The following is a 17,646-nucleotide window of genomic DNA, read 5'->3' on the forward strand; positions in this document are numbered from 1 at the left end:
TGTAGGCTAGGCAAACAATCATTGAGATTTGTGTTTTTAACTACAAGCCCCAGATTGCTACTTTTCTGCCCTGTTCTTCTGGAACTAGTGAAGGTAGTTCTTAGTTAAATAAATTTTTTTTTATATTTGTGTAGTTGGTGACTGCAGGTGAGGATGTGCTGGTGTTTTATAATGACCGGGCATCTTTTCAATCATTGGTCCAAATGATGCGTCTTGAGAGGGAACGACTTGATGAGAGCAGTGCACTCAGGTATGGAGGTGCTTTTGTTTAATGTGCTTATATCCACTCTGTTAATACTTCTAAATGTAAACACTATACAAAAAACTCCAATCATTGAATTCTGGTGTTCCAATCCCTTCCAGGACCACAGGTGTATAAAATCAAGCACTTAGACAAGCAGAATTCTACAAACATTTTTGAAATCATGGGTCACTTTAGGAGCTCAGTATATTCAAGAGTGGTACAGTGATAGGTTGCCACCTGTGCAATAAGTCCATTGAAATTTCCTCATTACTAAATATCCTGCGGTCAGCTGTTAGTAGTATTATAACAAAGTGGAAGCAATAGGGAACAACAGCAGCTCAGCCACGAAGTGGTAGGCTACGTAAAATACCAGAGCAGGGTCAACATCGTCAACTTTCTGCCGAGTCAATAGCTAAAAAAAACTCTTTTTGTGTGGCCTTCAGATTAGTTCAAGATCAGTGTGTAGAGAGAATGGGATGGGTTTCAATGGCCGAGCAGCTGTATCCAAACCTTATATCACCAATGCAAAGTGTTGGATGCCATGGTGTAAAGCACACTGCCCCTGGACTCCAGAGCAGTGGAGATGTGTTCTCTGGAGTGACAAATCACGCTTCTCTGTCTGGCAATCCGAATGGACGAGTATGGGTTTGGTGGTTGTCAGGGAATGGTACTTAGCTGACTACATTGTGCCAAGTGTAAAGTTTGGTGGGGGGTTGTTTTTCAGGGGTTGAGCATAGCCCCTTACTTCCTCTGACAGGAACTCTTAATGCTTCAGCATACCAAGCCATTTTGAACAATTTCATGCTCCCAACTTTGTGGGAACAGTTTGGGGATGACCTCTTTCTGTTCCAACATGACTGTGCACGAGTGCACAAAGCAAGGTCTATAAAGACATGGAGGAGCGAGTTTGGTGTGGAGGAATTTGACTGGCCTGCTCAGAGTCCTGACCTCAACCCGATAAAACACCTTTGGGATTAATTAGAGCGAAGACTAGGAGCCAGGCCTTTCCTTCCAACATCAATGCCTAACCTCACAAATGTGCTTCTTGAAGAATGGTCAAAAATTCCCATAAACACATGCATAAACTTTGTGGAAAGCCTTCTCAGCACAGTCGAAGCTTAAATAGCTGCAAAGGGTGGGCCAACATATTAAACTCTACCGATTAAGAGATGGGATGTCATTAAAGTTAATTTTGTTTTATATATATATATATATATATATATATATATATATATATATATATATATATATATATATATATATATATATATATATATATATATATATAAAATGTATGTATATGTACACACACAATGGGGTGCAGAAAGCATCTGTCATTTATGCTTTACATAATCATATAAAATGTGTAAGCTTTTTCCTTCTTTGCCATCATAGCTATTATGAATTGTTTTCAGCTTTTCACTGACTCTTTCAGGTATCATATTCACTTAGTGGAGTTGCTGGCTGTGTGCACTGAAGGGAAGAACGTCTACACTGAGATCAAATGTAACTCCCTACTCCCCCTCGATGATATTGTACGTGTGGTCACACATGAGGACTGCATCCCTGAGGTGTGTGTGGCAGAGAAGTAGAAGTGCTAGGCTAGAAGTGTTTGTCTTTGTTGAATGTGTTGAATAATTTTAGATTTAGGTTGTTAAAAAATATTTTGTAGATCCGTGTGACTTTTATAAGATGTAAATATATTACTTTTATGTAGGTAAAGATGGCCTATGTGAACTTCTTGAATCACTGCTATGTGGATACGGAGGTTGAGATGAAGGAGATCTACACCAGCAATCACATGTGGAAACTTTTTGATGATTTCCTGGTGGACATCTGCAGAGTAAGACTAAACACTCACAGATATACTCATAAAGTGGTCTTGATTCTTGATACACATTCAACATGACTTCTTGTAGGTGTGCAATAACACGAGTGACCGCAAGCACGCTGACACAGTTCTAGAGCGCTATGTTACAGAGACCATCATGAGCATCGTCACCACCTTTTTCAGTTCACCGTTCTCAGACCAGAGCACAAGTTTGCAGGTAACGCACAGTGTCTCCCAGTACATCTCAGCATTATTTAGACCATCTGTAAGAGTGACATCCCTCTCTGTTTGTGTCTCAGACCCGGCAGCCAGTGTTTGTGCAGCTGCTGCAAGGAGTTTTCAGAGTGTATCACTGCAACTGGCTGCTCCCAGGTCAGAAGGGGAATGTGGAAGCCTGCATCAAAGTGCTGAGTGACGTGGGTAAGAGCATCAATTCCACCAGCTGTCTATAACTTTCTTAATATTACCTTAAATTGTGTTATTACGTTGTATCATAAGATTATAATTAGTGCCAAAAACATTTCTATAACCGTGGACCTCAAACTTTTCGACTCAAAGGTCCCCTGTTGTCCAACCCAATATTCAAAGGCTCCTCTTGATAGGCTGTTTCCTTTTTCTATTGTAATCATGACTGAGCTGCTCGGTTTCAAACAGTTTCAACAAACACTGGGAGTATTGATGTATTAAATAAAATAAACCACAATTTGTTTTGTAAGTTCAGAAGTTTCAAGAACTGTTTTTCAATTAAAATATATATATGTTTTACATTAATATTTTTATTATTACGTTAGAAATAAATTTCATTTTAATTTATTATATTTTTAACATATTAATAATAATTAAATAATTTTAATACCTTTTTAGTCATCTTGGAAGTTCGCTGAAGCCCCAACTGGGCTATATTGACTGGGCCACAAAAGTTATATTGTGGCGAATTAGTGTCAACAAACAGAATAGCTCCAAAAAAAAGGGAAAAAATTCCATAAATGTTTTGGTGTTGGAGCACCTTGTATTTTCATGAATTTTGCGTAAATATATGACCCTGAATGTGTGTGTCTTTTACCGTTTTGTATTGTGCAGCCAAAGGTAGAGCTATAGCCATTCCTGTGGATCTGGACTGTCAGGTGAATAATCTGTTCATGAAGTCCAACAACATAGTGCAGAAAACAGCCCTCAGCTGGAGACTGTCCGTCCGTAATGCTACACGTAGAGATTCCGTTCTGACCACCTCCAGAGACTACCGCAACATCATTGAAAGACTCCAGGTGAATGAGTGATATTGCATCTGTTTTCAACACTAGTATGCTGGCTGTGAAGACAGCATCATTTTAGCCATATTCTATGTATATTCTTTCAGTCCAACAATGCATTGCAATGAGGTGCAGAGATAATACATGTTAATCAATTATTAATAAAAAAAACATTTTATTCAATACTAAAATATATTGATAATCCATTAAAAATATTTAATGGATATAAATATACATTAACATATAAATAGTATTTTTAAATACATGTGTGCTATGTATTTTATACTTATTAGAATTGTGTGCAGTTATCTTAAACATGCTTCCTCTCTATTGAAATCAATTGTTAATTTAGTCTCTCACGGGAAAGTGCTTGTTGTCTTTGTAGGACATTCCAAATTGTTTACTTGTGAATTTCTATAATGGTTCGAATGCTCAGAAGGATGATGCCTAGGTAGACAGTATTGATTTTAGAACAGAGCTATGATGTCTGTTTGTCTTGTCAATGATCACTCATGTCTCTCTGTTGATTCCTATTTAACATGCATTCAATTGTTTTGCCTCAGTGCCTTACTTTGTTAGCGTGTGTGGTGAATGTGTGTATTTGTGTGTGTGAATGTGTCTCTAGGATATTGTGTCTGCCTTGGAGGAACGGTTGAGGCCTCTGGTTCAGGCTGAGTTGTCTGTACTGGTGGATGTTCTTCATCGTCCAGAACTGCTGTTCCCAGAGCACACTGAAGCCCACCGCAAGTGTGAGAGTGGAGGCTTCATTTGCAAGTATGATAAGCTCTTGTCGCAATATCTTCAATGTAATACTTTATATACGTAACATAATAATAAAATACTATATTATTTATATATTATAAATACTATCGTATCGTTGCTTGTATGTTTTAATTACATAGGCACTCTTTTATCTACTTTTTACTAAAGATTGATAAAACATACCAAGCAACTTCTAGAGGAAAATGAGGAGAGGCTTTGTATCAAAGTCTTGCAGACACTCAGAGAGATGATGACCAAAGACCGAGGATATGGAGAGAAGGTATTTAACACAACAAACAGTAATAAAAGGACTAAGAGAAGTGTTTTTTTAAAAACACAATATTATCTTAAGATAATACAGATGTGATAGCAAAACATCTTAAGTGTTGTGAGAGGTTGATGGTATTCATTTGTAGTGTCTGCATGTGTGATCTTAATGACAAATGCAAGGCCTGTTAGAGCATGTTTACTTGCGTTAGAGTTGATGATCGCATCTCCACTGTTTTGTCCTTCTGTTACCACTCATGTCACTAATAGTTACTGGCTTAATTTGAAGAATGTCCACCCTTTCATTAACCCTGTCCTTCACTCCTCTTTTTCAGCTACTGGGATTTGATGATGAGATGGATGTCACTGAGGTTGTCCCCTTTTTGTCATTCATCCCATCTTCCCCTTGTTCATTTCAAATCTTTTTATCTTCTTTCTTTTTTCCATCCTTGAGAGTATACACATAATTTGTTAGATGTGGTGTGGATGTTGGTCTGTTGTGGTTTGTTGTGTCCCCTAAAACCATTTGTTACCAAATAAAAAGTAGCAAAACATGAATTTGCCAAGCTACCTTGTGAAAGAAATAATTTATAAGAAGGAAGTTTTTTAAATGCACAAAGCCCCATTCTAACTTCTGTTTTCAGTAAGAAATATTGAAGAATTCTTCAAACCCAGTATGATGTAGTAATACAATTTGTAATTGCTCTTAAATATTTAAAATAAATATTGAATTGCCCTAATATGTGAGTAATAACAGTTGGGATATTAAGTGTTATGTAAGAGACATTTTATTAATCGCTCCACTGACTTTTCTTCTCTACTCTTTTATATTCTGTTCTATATTCTCCTAATGTAACTCTTAGGTTACTATGAGCTGACTATATGCTTTTGGTCATTATTTTAACACAAGCATGCTGCTAGAATAGATCTGGAGATTGCTGCATGATGATACTCTACTAACTCTGTGTTAGTGTTCTGTTGTCCACTCTGCTCACTCACTCAGGTGGTGGATGTCAGTCTGCCACCCAAACAGCTGGAGGATCGGAGGAGGGTAGGTCACTAACATCACCTAACCCTGCTCTTTAACCACACACCTTTACCTCTCAGCTGCCCCGATTTAACAACTATTCCTTTAATATTAATCCTATTTATTTGTATAGCGCTTATGTGAAGGATAATATGGTAACCCATACTCAGAATTTGTCCTCTGCATTCAACCCACCAAAGTTAGTGCACTCAAATTAGGGGTATTGATTATTGAGTAGTGGGTGAGCGATTGGGGGATAGGTGCCTTGCTCCAGGGCACCTCAGTCATTTCCTGATTTCCTGAGAATCAAACCAGAAACTTTCGGGTTACCAGTCTGACTCTATAACAATTAGGCCACCACTGCCCTAAACAATATGTAATTTATTACATATTGGTAAAATGCAAAAAAAGAGTGTTTTTCAGCACAAAAAAATAAAAATAAAAATTAGATGCACACTTAAACATACACTCTCACACTCATCATAGGGGGAGGCCCTACGGCAGCTGCTCGTCAATCGTTACTATGGCTTCAGGAGTGGTGGGCGGAGAGAGAGTCTGACCTCCTTCAGTAACTCTGCCCTGACACCAGTAGGACCAATCAAGAGCCAATCAGGTGAGTTCATTTTTCATTGTACCTACTGGGAGCGTTTGTGATGTACTTTGATATTGTAACAATGTTATATGACTTCAGGTGGTTTGAGCCGGGCTGAGATGTCACTGATGGAGGTGCAGTGCCATCTGGACCGTGAAGGAGCATCCGACCTTGTCATTGATCTCATCATGAATACTACAAGTGACCGTGTCTTCCACGAAAGCATCTTATTGGCCATCGCACTTTTGGAGGGAGGGAACACCATCATACAGGTCAGATAGGCCTGTCAGTGAAACGATAAAGCGATATAATCGAATGTTATTATGGTATTATGTTATTTACTATATCTAGTAGTTTAAAAGGTTAATAGGACTTTCTTTTTAAATGCTTTTATTCAGCAAGCATGCATTCAATTAAAAATAACTGACTGTATAATGTTACAGAAGATTTCTATTTAAAATAAAATATTTAAAATAAAGTTATTTTGAACTTTTTATTAGTCAAAAAATCAAAAAATTATTTTATTTTTTAAGAGAGATTTTATTTGAGCACCATTCATCATATTAGAATGCTTTCTAAAGAATAATGTGGAAGCTCTGCTATTTCCTGAATACAATATATTTTAAAATATATACAAATCGAAAAGTTACATTCAATTGTAAATATATTTCACAATGTTACTGTTTTACTGTATTTCTGAACCAATATAAATGCAGCCTTGGTGAGCACAAGAAATGTCTCTGAAAAGCATAAAAAAATATTGCAGACAATAAACTTCTGAGTTACATTTGAAGTTTTCCATAATTATGTATTTATGTTTGGGCTTTTATCTCGTTGCAGCATTCCTTCTTCAAACGTTTAACAGAAGACAAAAATTCCGAAAAGTTTTTCAGGGTGTTCTATGACCGAATGAAGGCGGCTCAGCTTGAGATAAAAGCCACAGTTACCGTCAACACCAGTGACCTGGGCAACAAACGGCGTGATGACAACACTCCAGACAAAGATACCCCACAACGCCGGAGAGGTCTGGGCCGTCAATACTTTATCCAAGTTCATATGCTATCTTTCTTTAAAATATGTGCTACTTGGTTCGATATTTTGTTTTCTAAAGCAGTGACATTCATCGTTTAGTGTCCACATACTTGTTGAAGTATGTTGCTTTTAAACCTGATATAGCAGTTAATGAGAACATCTGTAATTTATGATGAGAGTCAAGCCTATTTTTTCTCTCCAGGAAAAGATTCAGGCATTGTGGTGACTGATGATGCTCGTGAGCAGTTGTTGGAGGCATCTTCTGTGACTAAGAAGGCCTTCAGTTCGTATAGACGAGATGCTGATCCTGAGGAGGCTTATGGCGCTGCTGATGGAGACAAAGGGGGTGGAGATAAAGGAACAGAGCAGGGCGAGATGAGCCCTGTCATTCTAATCATGCAACCAATCCTACGCTTCCTACAGCTACTGTGCGAGAATCACAATCGAGACTTGCAGGTGTGTGTGTGATTTGTTTGCTTTGCCTGTCCCATTTATATTTCTTTTTATTGCTGTGGCCTGATTAGAGGTCCACTACCTGTTCTGAGCCTGAACTTTGACAGTATCAGTATTGTGTTAGGACATTTGGTTATGTAATGTGTGCGTTTTTTTTGACGCACACAGTTTTTGGTACAGGTTTAGTCCAGGTCTGTCTTCATCATATATCTTTAGAGCTTTTTTTTCTTACTGTAGAATTTTCTGCGCTGTCAAAACAACAAGAACAATTATAACCTGGTGTGTGAGACCCTGCAGTTCCTGGACTGTATCTGTGGCAGCACAACAGGAGGCCTGGGGCTGTTAGGACTCTATATCAACCAGCATAATGTGGCTCTCATTAATCAGACTGTTGAGAGCCTCACTGAATACTGTCAAGGACCCTGCCATGATAACCAGGCATGTACACAAACATTAACACAATTATAAAATATCATATTTCCATCACTCATAAACAAACGTACTTACATATTGAATGTGTTCTGTTAAATGCATTTTTTGCAGAATTGCATTGCCACCCATGAGTCTAATGGCATCGACATCATCATTGCATTGATTTTGAATGATATTAATCCACTAGGCAGAAAAAGAATGGATCTGGTTCTAGAATTAAAGGTACATTACAGTAAACTTGATTAACAAGGTAACAACCTTCTCATCTCTTGGTAACATCAAATTTAACTATTCAAATTGGCCTCAAGTCCTATAAATCAGTTCTTTTCAACCCTTTTGACTTTAAAAAAAAACATATTTGTAAGCCCTCCAAACTATTTTTGGTACTTCTGATGTAATTATACATCAGTATAATTGATAATTGAATAACACAATAAAATAATTATAAATAATTAAATTAAACAACAGAATGTTTTAGGGTTGAATCGTTTGATTACCAATACATTTACATAATTGTCCTTTTTCTTAGAATAATGCATCTAAGCTACTGCTGGCCATCATGGAGAGCCGTCACGACAGTGAGAATGCAGAAAGAATTCTATACAACATGAGACCAAAAGAACTAGTGAGTATGTTAGGTATCGTGCCAGAATATCCTGCTTTAAATATATCTTGAAGTCATTCTATGACAGACAGTGTTAGATTTGCTGTATTTGGCTGAGCAGTTGTTTGGGTGGCTCGCCAATGTATTCGATTTCTCTTATACATAAAATAAGTAAGTTTGACCAGTTTTTGTGGGGAGAAGAATTTATTGAAGCTAGGAGAGTAGCACAGTTATTCAGATGCGATGTTAGTGTCATCCTTCAAAGAATCTTAACCCAAAGTTATGTCTGTTGAACAGAATTTTATTTATAGTACAAACAATAAAAGACAATTAGGGCTTACCATTAACTAAAATTTGCTCACCAGACACTGTGGCTATTGGATTTCCAAAGGTACAAGCCACTCAGCATATTCACTGGCCAGAATTTTGTATGGATATGTATCGAAACATCTATATTTTTGACAATACTACATTGCACTTGGTTTATTATTTCAGAGGCCCTTTTTAAAGACTACAATTAGAAAATGTATTATATAAAATTCATTGTTAATGTCAAGCCCTGATTACAATGCTGTTAGGACCTCCCACTGGAGATCCTGCAATAATATCCTTTAGATATTCCAATTCCATGGGCCATTTGGCCGTATGGGCCATCTGGCTGCATGGGCCAATTGATTCACCTATGGGCTATACGTCTCTATGGGCTATTTGGTTCACACCTTTACAAACTTTTCAGTTGATTTCATCTGAGGCACAATGACAATGTAAATGCATCTGACTTAAGATGACTGAAATACACATACTCTTTCAATAGTAAACCATAAGCATTAACATTCGTTGGATACAACATTTGCACAACCCCAGCTGTGTGTGTTCATGTTCAAGGTGGAGGTGATGAAAATGGCCTACCAGCAGGGGGAGACAGAGTTTGAGGATGAGGAACAGGAGAATGGGGAGGACCATGCTGCTTCCCCACGTAATGTTGGACACAACATCTATATCCTTGCACATCAGGTACACACATACACACTACTGTACATATGAAGAAAATTAACTTTTGCTACATCTGCAAGTCTAGGCTATAAGGAGAACTTTTACTGGCCATAAATATTTCCAGCTGTGAAACTATTTTGCTATAAAAAAATTCAACTTGCAGAAGACATAGGTTAAGACAGATGAATTACATGTGACTTTCATCAGCGATAGTTAGATTATCATTCATTTGATTCTGTTTATTCCACAATAAAGTTACTGAAGTTTTTATTTGGTGCAGTATTTAATATATCAAAGCCAATTTTTACTTTTGCCAGCTTGGGAAGTCTCAGTGTCGGGTCTTGCATAAGAACAGTTCAATTTTGATTAATTGGAAAATTACAAATGTGCATTTTAAGGGCAAAAAATGGATAACAATATCTTTAAAACCCTGTCAGTGGGTAGAAGCATGAATTATTTGTCAAGCTATCACATTCATAAACATTAGCATCAGGTTAAATGTTGGAATAAATGATCCACACTACAAACTGGAAAAACAGAAATGCTTGTTTATGGTTATTTCTGACAATACACACATTCCAAACAGGAATGGCCTTAAAAATGAAATGTTTCAATACCTGCTCTTCCTCTATAATCTCGATCGCCTTCTCTTTTTCTTTTTCTTTATGTGTCCTTATCTCTTCTCTTTGATTGGATTTGATTGATCGTCTCAAATATTTTGATATTGACGAGCACTGTTAGACTGCAGCCCAGATGAGAAGTGCATTGCACACTCAAAGTAGAGTTAATATTAGGCACTTATTTCAAAACCTTTATTATATACACCTCTAAAAAATACAGAGGCCTGGACCTCAGGACCTCAAGGATGGGTACGGCCCTGCACATAATTAATGGCACATCTCTTTTTCTAAGAGAACTTTATTAGATCAGTAGTGTGATCTGATTCATGTGCCATTTCAGCTGTCGCGTCACAATAAGGAGTTGCAAATACTACTGAAACCAGGTGGGGAGGACCAGGCCCTGGAGTATTACACGAAACACACCTCACAGATAGAGGTAACACACTCAAATAATTTTAACAGAAAACTTTAAAAACTATAAACAACATGCATATCAAGATTTTGTTTTTGCATGTGCTATGTTTTTATATACACAGATAGTCCGCCAGGATCGCACTATGGAACAGATTGTATTTCCCGTACCGAATATCTGCTCTTTCCTGACCAATGAATCCAAGCTGCGTGTGTACTATGGTACAGAGAGAGATGAACAGGGCAGTAAAATAAATGACTTCTTCCTGCATGCTGACGACCTCTTCAATGAAATGAGGTGGCAGAAAAAACTAAGAGGTAAAAGTGTGTTTGTATGGTATTGTTTGCATTTCATTCTCTGGTGTTTGATTTTTGTGTCAGAAAAGGGTTGATTTAATTTAGCCCCTTCTCCATTTATAATAAGTGTTTGATTATATACATTCACTTTAACCAGGTAGCAATTCACAATAAGGTTCCATTGTGAGTTAACGTGGACTAACATCAGCAATGTGGAAAAAGTTTTAATATTAATGTTTTTTTTGTATTGTCCTTTTTATTGTCAAAATTATGAAAAAACTTTAAACTATGCTGTATACTAAACCATTTCAAACCAATTGTTGTTTAATTGTACCTGAGGAGCTTTCTATATCATTATTTCTGAAATATATTCCTTTCATTTTGTTTTTAGCGCAACCAGTTTTGTACTGGTGTAGCCGGAACATGTCGTTCTGGAGTAATGTTTCTTTTAACCTGGCTGTTCTCATTAATCTGTTGGTGGCGTTCTTCTACCCTCTGGATGGAATGAATGAAAGTGAGCTCCCTTTATGCTGTCATCACGATTCAACCTTTCTTTCTACAATATCCCTGACCTGTGTTTGAACATTTACACCTTCCATGTGGTGTGTGTGTGTTTCAGGTTCACTGGATCCTTCTCTGTCTCTGTTGCTGTGGGTGTGTTTGTTGGGCTCATTGAGTTTTGTGTTGATGTCCCCGAGGCCGAATGCAGTGCGAGTCCTGGTTATCTCCACTGTTTTGCAGCTGGGGTTCTCAGTGGGGCTCCAGCATATGCTGACACTCCTGGGAGCTTTTAATGTAAGATCACAAACACACAGGAGGGTTTTATTTTGAGTGCATATAAACGTTTAAATATACATTCATACACGGTATACACAGTTTCTTTAAAAATGAAAATTACAGTCTTACATGGTGTCAGTCTTAATTGACACTGATCTCATTTGGTGTCTGCCCAGGTTTGTAATAAGATAGTGTTCATGCTAAGCTTTGTGGGAAATCGTGGGACATTTACCCGTGGTTATCATGTGATGGTGATGGATAAAGAGTTCCTGTTTCATCTGTTGTACCTCCTCATCTGCACTCTGGGCCTTTTTGGACATGTCTTCTTTTACAGTCTACTGGTCTGTCTGAAAACCTTTTTACATTGTTTAATATTAACAAAATTTTTAGTCTTTATATTAAGTGTCTTTAACTACTATGTATTAACATTTAACGTAATAATTTGATACAATGCTTTTATCATATATATAAGTACTTATATTTAAAAAATAGATGCATAAATTGTTTATTCCTAACCTTATATCCCACCACGATAATAACAAAAAGTTGTACCTAGAAATAACTATTTAAGTACATAGTAGTTAAAGACACCTAATATAAAGTGTGATATTTTATATATAATATATAAATGCATAATTGTATGGTTTCTAAGCCATATATATATATATATATATATATATATATATATATATATATATATATATATATATATATATATATATATATATATATATATATATATATATATATATATATATATATATATATATATATATATATATATATATATATATATATATTTGTAAATACATTGATCAGGCATAAAATTATGATCACTGACAAGTGAAGTGAATAACATTGATTATTTCTTCATCACGGTACCTGTTAGTGAGTGAGATATATTTGGGAGCAAGTGAATATTCTGTGCAAAATAAGCAAGCAAGCATAAGGATTTGAGCGAGTTTGACAAGGGCCAAATTGTGATGGCTAGACGACTGGGTTAGAGCATTTCCAAAACTGCAGCTCTTGTAGGGTGTTCCTGGTGTGCATTGGTCGGTATCTATCCAAAGTGGTCAAAGAAAGGAACAATGTCTCCAAAGTGACCAAAGAGCCATGGCTCAATGATGCATGTGAGAAGTGAAGGCAAGCCCTTGTGAGCCGATCAAACAGACAAGCTACTATAGCTCGAATTGTGCAAAAAGCTAAAGTTAATGGACCCCTGTTCATTGCCAAATGCGCCAACCGTGGGCATATGAGCATCAGAGCTGGACCACAGAGCAATGGAAGAAGGTGGCCTAGTCTGATGAATCACGTTTTCTTTTACATCACATAGATGGCCAGGTGTGTGTGTGTGTGTGTGTATCGATTACCTGCGTAACACATGGCACCAGCATGCACTACGAGAAGAACGCAAACCAGCCGAAGCAGTGAGATGCTTTGGTCAATGTTCTGCTGGGAAACCTTGTGGATACATGTATCCATGTTGATGTTACTTTGACACGTACCACCTACCTAAGCAATGTTGCAGACCATGTATACCCTTCCATGGAAGGGGTATTTCCTGTTGGCTGTGTCCTCTTTCAGAAGGATAATGCGCCCTGCCACAAAGCAAAAATGGTTCAGGAATGGATTGAAGAGCACATCAATTTGAGGAGTTGACTTGAGCTCGAAATTCCCCAGATCTTATTCCAACCGTACATCTGTGAGATGTGCTGAACAAATAAGTCCAATCCATGGATGCCCCACTTCACAACTTACAGGACTTAAAGGATCTGCTGCTGGCATCTTGGTGCCAGATACCACAGACCACTTTCAAGGGTCTAGCTGAGTCCATGCCTTAATGGGTCTTCTTGGCAGAAAAAGGGCGACCAACACAATATTTTACAAAAAAAGTGGTCATATGATCATAATGTTATGCCTGATTGGTGTGTGTCTATAATATATATATTATATAATATATAACCAAAAAGCAAGTCTATTTTCATTATACATTTAATCATTTAGTACAGAATCAAATCATTGTCAAAGGAAATCTGTACTTCACTAATGTTAATTACTTGTACTTGTGTGTGTAGTTGTTTGACCTAGTGAACAGGGAAGAGACTCTTTTGAACGTAATCAAGAGTGTGACACGAAACGGCCGCTCTATTGTCCTGACAGCTGTTCTGGGTCTGATCCTGGTCTACCTCTTCTCCATTGTTGGATATATGTTCTTTAAGGATGACTTCATCCTCGAGGTGAACCGCATCCACAACGGCACTCTGGGTAACACACACACACACACACACACAAACCTAAGCAAATCACAAATGAATGTTCATATGGGTGGTTTTTAAAATCTTTTCTGTTGTGTTTTAATGTGTGTGCACCAGATGAGGGAGTAAATTTGGCTGCTGGTTTCCAGTCTGAAGGGGTCTGCAATGTAAAAAATGGCTCCTGTCTGCCTGCGGATGTGGATGAGGGTGGGTGAGGGACCATGTGACACTGAAGACTGAAGTGATGATGCTAAAATGAATAAATTCCATTTGTTAATATATTCAAATAGAAGTTATTTTACATTTTAATAATATTTCACAATATTACAGCTTGTTTTGTATTTTTAATAACATAAATGCAGCCTTGGTGCACAGAAGAGACTTCTACTATTAAAATAGTACAGTTTCCACATTTTTGACTGGTGGTGTATCCCCCCCCCCCCATTAAAATATTATGAGCATTATTATGTTAGACATGTGAAACATAAAATATTTTTTAGAAAAGAACAAAAAAGAAAAGATTTTTTTTTTAGTATTTTACTTTATTATTTATTTTATTTTAATTATAATGTATAAAATGTGTAATATTATTCATTTGTATATATTGACTAAAATAATTAATAAAATAACAATTATTAATTTTAATATTTAAAATTAGAGATATTAAAATTTACATCTCTAATCCAGTTATGTCAATCATATTATCCAATCATTTAAATATTAAATGATCTCTTTTGGCAATATTTTGTGCATCAGTCATACACTGGAAACAGTGTCACCAGTTAACATCAGTGGAAACAATGCCTTTACAGTGTGTATTTTGTGTGTTTATAGATGATGTAGAGCGAGCGTGTGACTCTCTGTGGATGTGTATGATCACTGTACTGAGTCACGGTCTCAGGAGTGGTGGTGGAGTTGGAGATGTTCTCCGCAAGCCATCCAAAGAGGTACGCACAAATAAATATTTACAATAATAGTTCATTTCTCCTGATAACATCCTCAATCGAAACGTATCGGTGTGCTTCCAGGAACATCTGTTCGCTGCACGTGTTGTGTATGATCTTCTGTTCTTCTTCCTGGTGATCATCATTGTGTTGAATCTCATCTTTGGTGTCATCATTGACACGTTTGCTGATCTGAGAAGTGAGAAGCAGAGAAAAGAGGAGATCCTCAAGACCACATGTTTCATCTGTGGTGAGATAAAATGAACATCCTCTCAATGATCAGTTGTGCTTAAACATATGTGCCTTTACATGTGATTGGGAATTTTTGAGGGTCATTTTCTTGTTCACCCACAGGTCTAGAGAGAGATAAGTTTGATAATAAAACAGTTACGTTTGAGGAACACATAAAGGAAGAGCACAACCTGTGGCATTACCTGTTCTTTATTGTGCTGGTGCGGGTCAAGGACTCTACTGAATACACAGGCCCTGAGAGCTACGTCGCTCAGATGATCAAGGTGAGAGCATCCATGGTGACGACTGTCTACTTTAAATTTATCATGAGGCTTTTAAAAGTTCACTATGCAACTTTCCGTTGACTGGAGGCCGCCTATTTAAAACAAAGGCATAGTTTGATGACGCCAAGTTTGAGCGCAGTATCTTGGGACATGTGGTCTTCACCTCACAGCTGGTGGAAAATAGGACTCGGGCAGAAATCACAATAATGGATGCGGTTATTAACGTTACTGTAGTGTAAAGCAGACCAGGACTGAGTGTTGTGGAGCTCGCATGGCCGCTGGAGCGATTGTTAAACAAATACCCGCCTCGCGAACACTTTTATTATGACGAGACGGGACACAGTCGCTGGGCGCGCGCACTAGTTCTGCTTTCCCGGTCATTGGTTTGAGGGGATGCAGCTCTTTTTTGATCATATTAGATACATTTAAGTGTGTTTAAAATTATGTTATGACGTGACTCTGTGCGTTTGCTCGGTGCCTGCTGTGACATGTTCACACTGCTAAGAGAAAAGCACTTCTGCAGAATAAATCCGAGGGTAACTCAGATATGACGCAATTGACAGGCGACTCGCTCAAACGCTATGCTGAAACGTCCCTGGTCATTGGTTAAAATAGCCATTTTCTCACAATTTACAAATAGTTGGAAACATTTGGGATATTGTAAGCACTCAACTGAACAAAATATATAACACTGGCCAGGTGTCTTTTGAAAATTTTACTGCAAAAATACTACATAATGCACCTTTAATATTTAAATATTTTTGTGTGTTTTCTGATACTAATCGAGCTGAAGCTCAAAGTAGTTTTTTGTCCAGTTTGCCAAAATGTCAAGAACACATACGAGACCCTGTATGTATATATATATATATATATATATATATATATATATATATATATATATATATATATATATATATATATATATATACATACATATATATATATATATATACATACATATATATATACTATATATATATATAGTACATCGTTCAGTCATGAAACCTAAAGGTATTTAATAAGCTAACCTATTTATTTCCACTCTGAACCAACTTTTCTAGACCTCTACCTTCCCCAGCACCACCTGCCAGATCTGCTAGGGGGTTCTTCCTACTTTCCTTGCAGCAGCTCGCATTCTATGCACCATGTTTATTTGCATATTTCAGCAGTAGCCTACATTCATACAGCAGCAGTGTAGCAGATTTATTCTGAAAATATAATTTTAACATATGAATGTGTGTATAATTGTAATTATTATGTATTATATTAACTCAAACCACACCCATATCTAAATAAAACCATAAATTGTTTGTTGTCTATCAGTTAGTGTGACCTCTTTAACCCCCATTCAGGAACACAATTTGGACTGGTTTCCTCGTATGAGAGCCATGTCATTGGTCAGCAGTGATGGAGAGGGTGAACAGAATGAACTACGCAGTCTTCAGGAGAAACTAGAGTGCACAATGAGGTTGGTCTCCAACCTGACCAATCAGCTCACAGAGCTCAAAGAGCAGGTGCGTGTGACTTGTTTTATAAAGGTGTGTGAGTACACACTAAAAATTCTTCAGTTTTTTTATTTTTTAAAACAAAAAGTCTGTGTACTACACCAAAATTTCATAAGCTGTCCATGTATGATGTGAGGTGTGTTTATCTAACATAGTTTTGTTTGAACTCATCCTTATGGGTCAATCTTCAGATGACTGAGCAGAGGAAACACAAGCAGCGGATTGGTCTGCTGGGAAACCCTGCCCACCTCAATATCAACCCACAGCAGCCGGCATGAAAGGCGGGGTCTGAGGTCGGACCAACATGATGGGAGCACCAGTCGAGCAGCACAATATGTGCTCAGTGTCACAGCCTTGAAAATGTTATATTGTCTTAGTATGGACTCTAACATGGTCATACTTGGATCTGTACACTCCTTCAAGGGCTTGACTCTGGATATTTTGGCCCTCATTGCTGTATGAGGTGCTCTATAATTTTTTTTAAAGCACTGACCTGATCACAAGAATCTTTGCACTGTGTATAAGTATAGTATTATAGAATACTGTCACTGAGTGGTTCTCAGAATTATGTCCCTCTGGATTTTTAGCACCTTTTTATCAAAATTTATTCTGTTTGAAATAATATAATCTGTTAAATTTTGTTGTTTTCCCCGTGTATATTTATTTTGATATTTCTCTCTTTGAGAATTTCTATTACTGTGATTGCCATCCATATGGAAAGTTTAATAAACATCTACACTAACTTCACGTTTTTTGTAAGTAACACTTGGAGACAATATTACATGACAGAATGATTTAATGAGAAAATGTGACCATGTGAACCATGAGCTACAAA

General features: G+C 37.1%; 1 protein-coding gene across 1 annotated transcript in view; it reads left to right on the forward strand.

The window, feature by feature from the left end:
* The window catches only part of itpr1a (inositol 1,4,5-trisphosphate receptor, type 1a), a 40,123-nt gene extending 22,565 nt beyond the window's left edge, over window positions 1–17,558 (forward strand). Inside the window, 30 exon segments of the mRNA XM_067460048.1 lie at window positions 135–250; window positions 1,680–1,815; window positions 1,962–2,087; window positions 2,164–2,292; window positions 2,375–2,495; window positions 3,156–3,340; window positions 3,951–4,099; window positions 4,256–4,367; window positions 4,690–4,725; window positions 5,358–5,405; window positions 5,868–5,994; window positions 6,073–6,245; window positions 6,814–6,997; window positions 7,208–7,461; window positions 7,696–7,896; window positions 8,002–8,112; window positions 8,420–8,515; window positions 9,380–9,508; window positions 10,448–10,543; window positions 10,644–10,836; window positions 11,207–11,329; window positions 11,435–11,610; window positions 11,769–11,933; window positions 13,668–13,857; window positions 13,965–14,054; window positions 14,682–14,794; window positions 14,876–15,041; window positions 15,146–15,306; window positions 16,659–16,820; window positions 17,003–17,558. Of these exon segments, the coding sequence (XP_067316149.1) occupies window positions 135–250; window positions 1,680–1,815; window positions 1,962–2,087; window positions 2,164–2,292; window positions 2,375–2,495; window positions 3,156–3,340; window positions 3,951–4,099; window positions 4,256–4,367; window positions 4,690–4,725; window positions 5,358–5,405; window positions 5,868–5,994; window positions 6,073–6,245; window positions 6,814–6,997; window positions 7,208–7,461; window positions 7,696–7,896; window positions 8,002–8,112; window positions 8,420–8,515; window positions 9,380–9,508; window positions 10,448–10,543; window positions 10,644–10,836; window positions 11,207–11,329; window positions 11,435–11,610; window positions 11,769–11,933; window positions 13,668–13,857; window positions 13,965–14,054; window positions 14,682–14,794; window positions 14,876–15,041; window positions 15,146–15,306; window positions 16,659–16,820; window positions 17,003–17,089 (4,155 nt within the window). The 3' untranslated portion in view covers window positions 17,090–17,558.
* Window positions 17,559–17,646: the final 88 nt, after the last annotated feature.

Source organism: Pseudorasbora parva, chromosome 12, assembly GCF_024679245.1.
Source record: "Pseudorasbora parva isolate DD20220531a chromosome 12, ASM2467924v1, whole genome shotgun sequence".
NCBI lineage: Eukaryota > Metazoa > Chordata > Actinopteri > Cypriniformes > Gobionidae > Pseudorasbora > Pseudorasbora parva.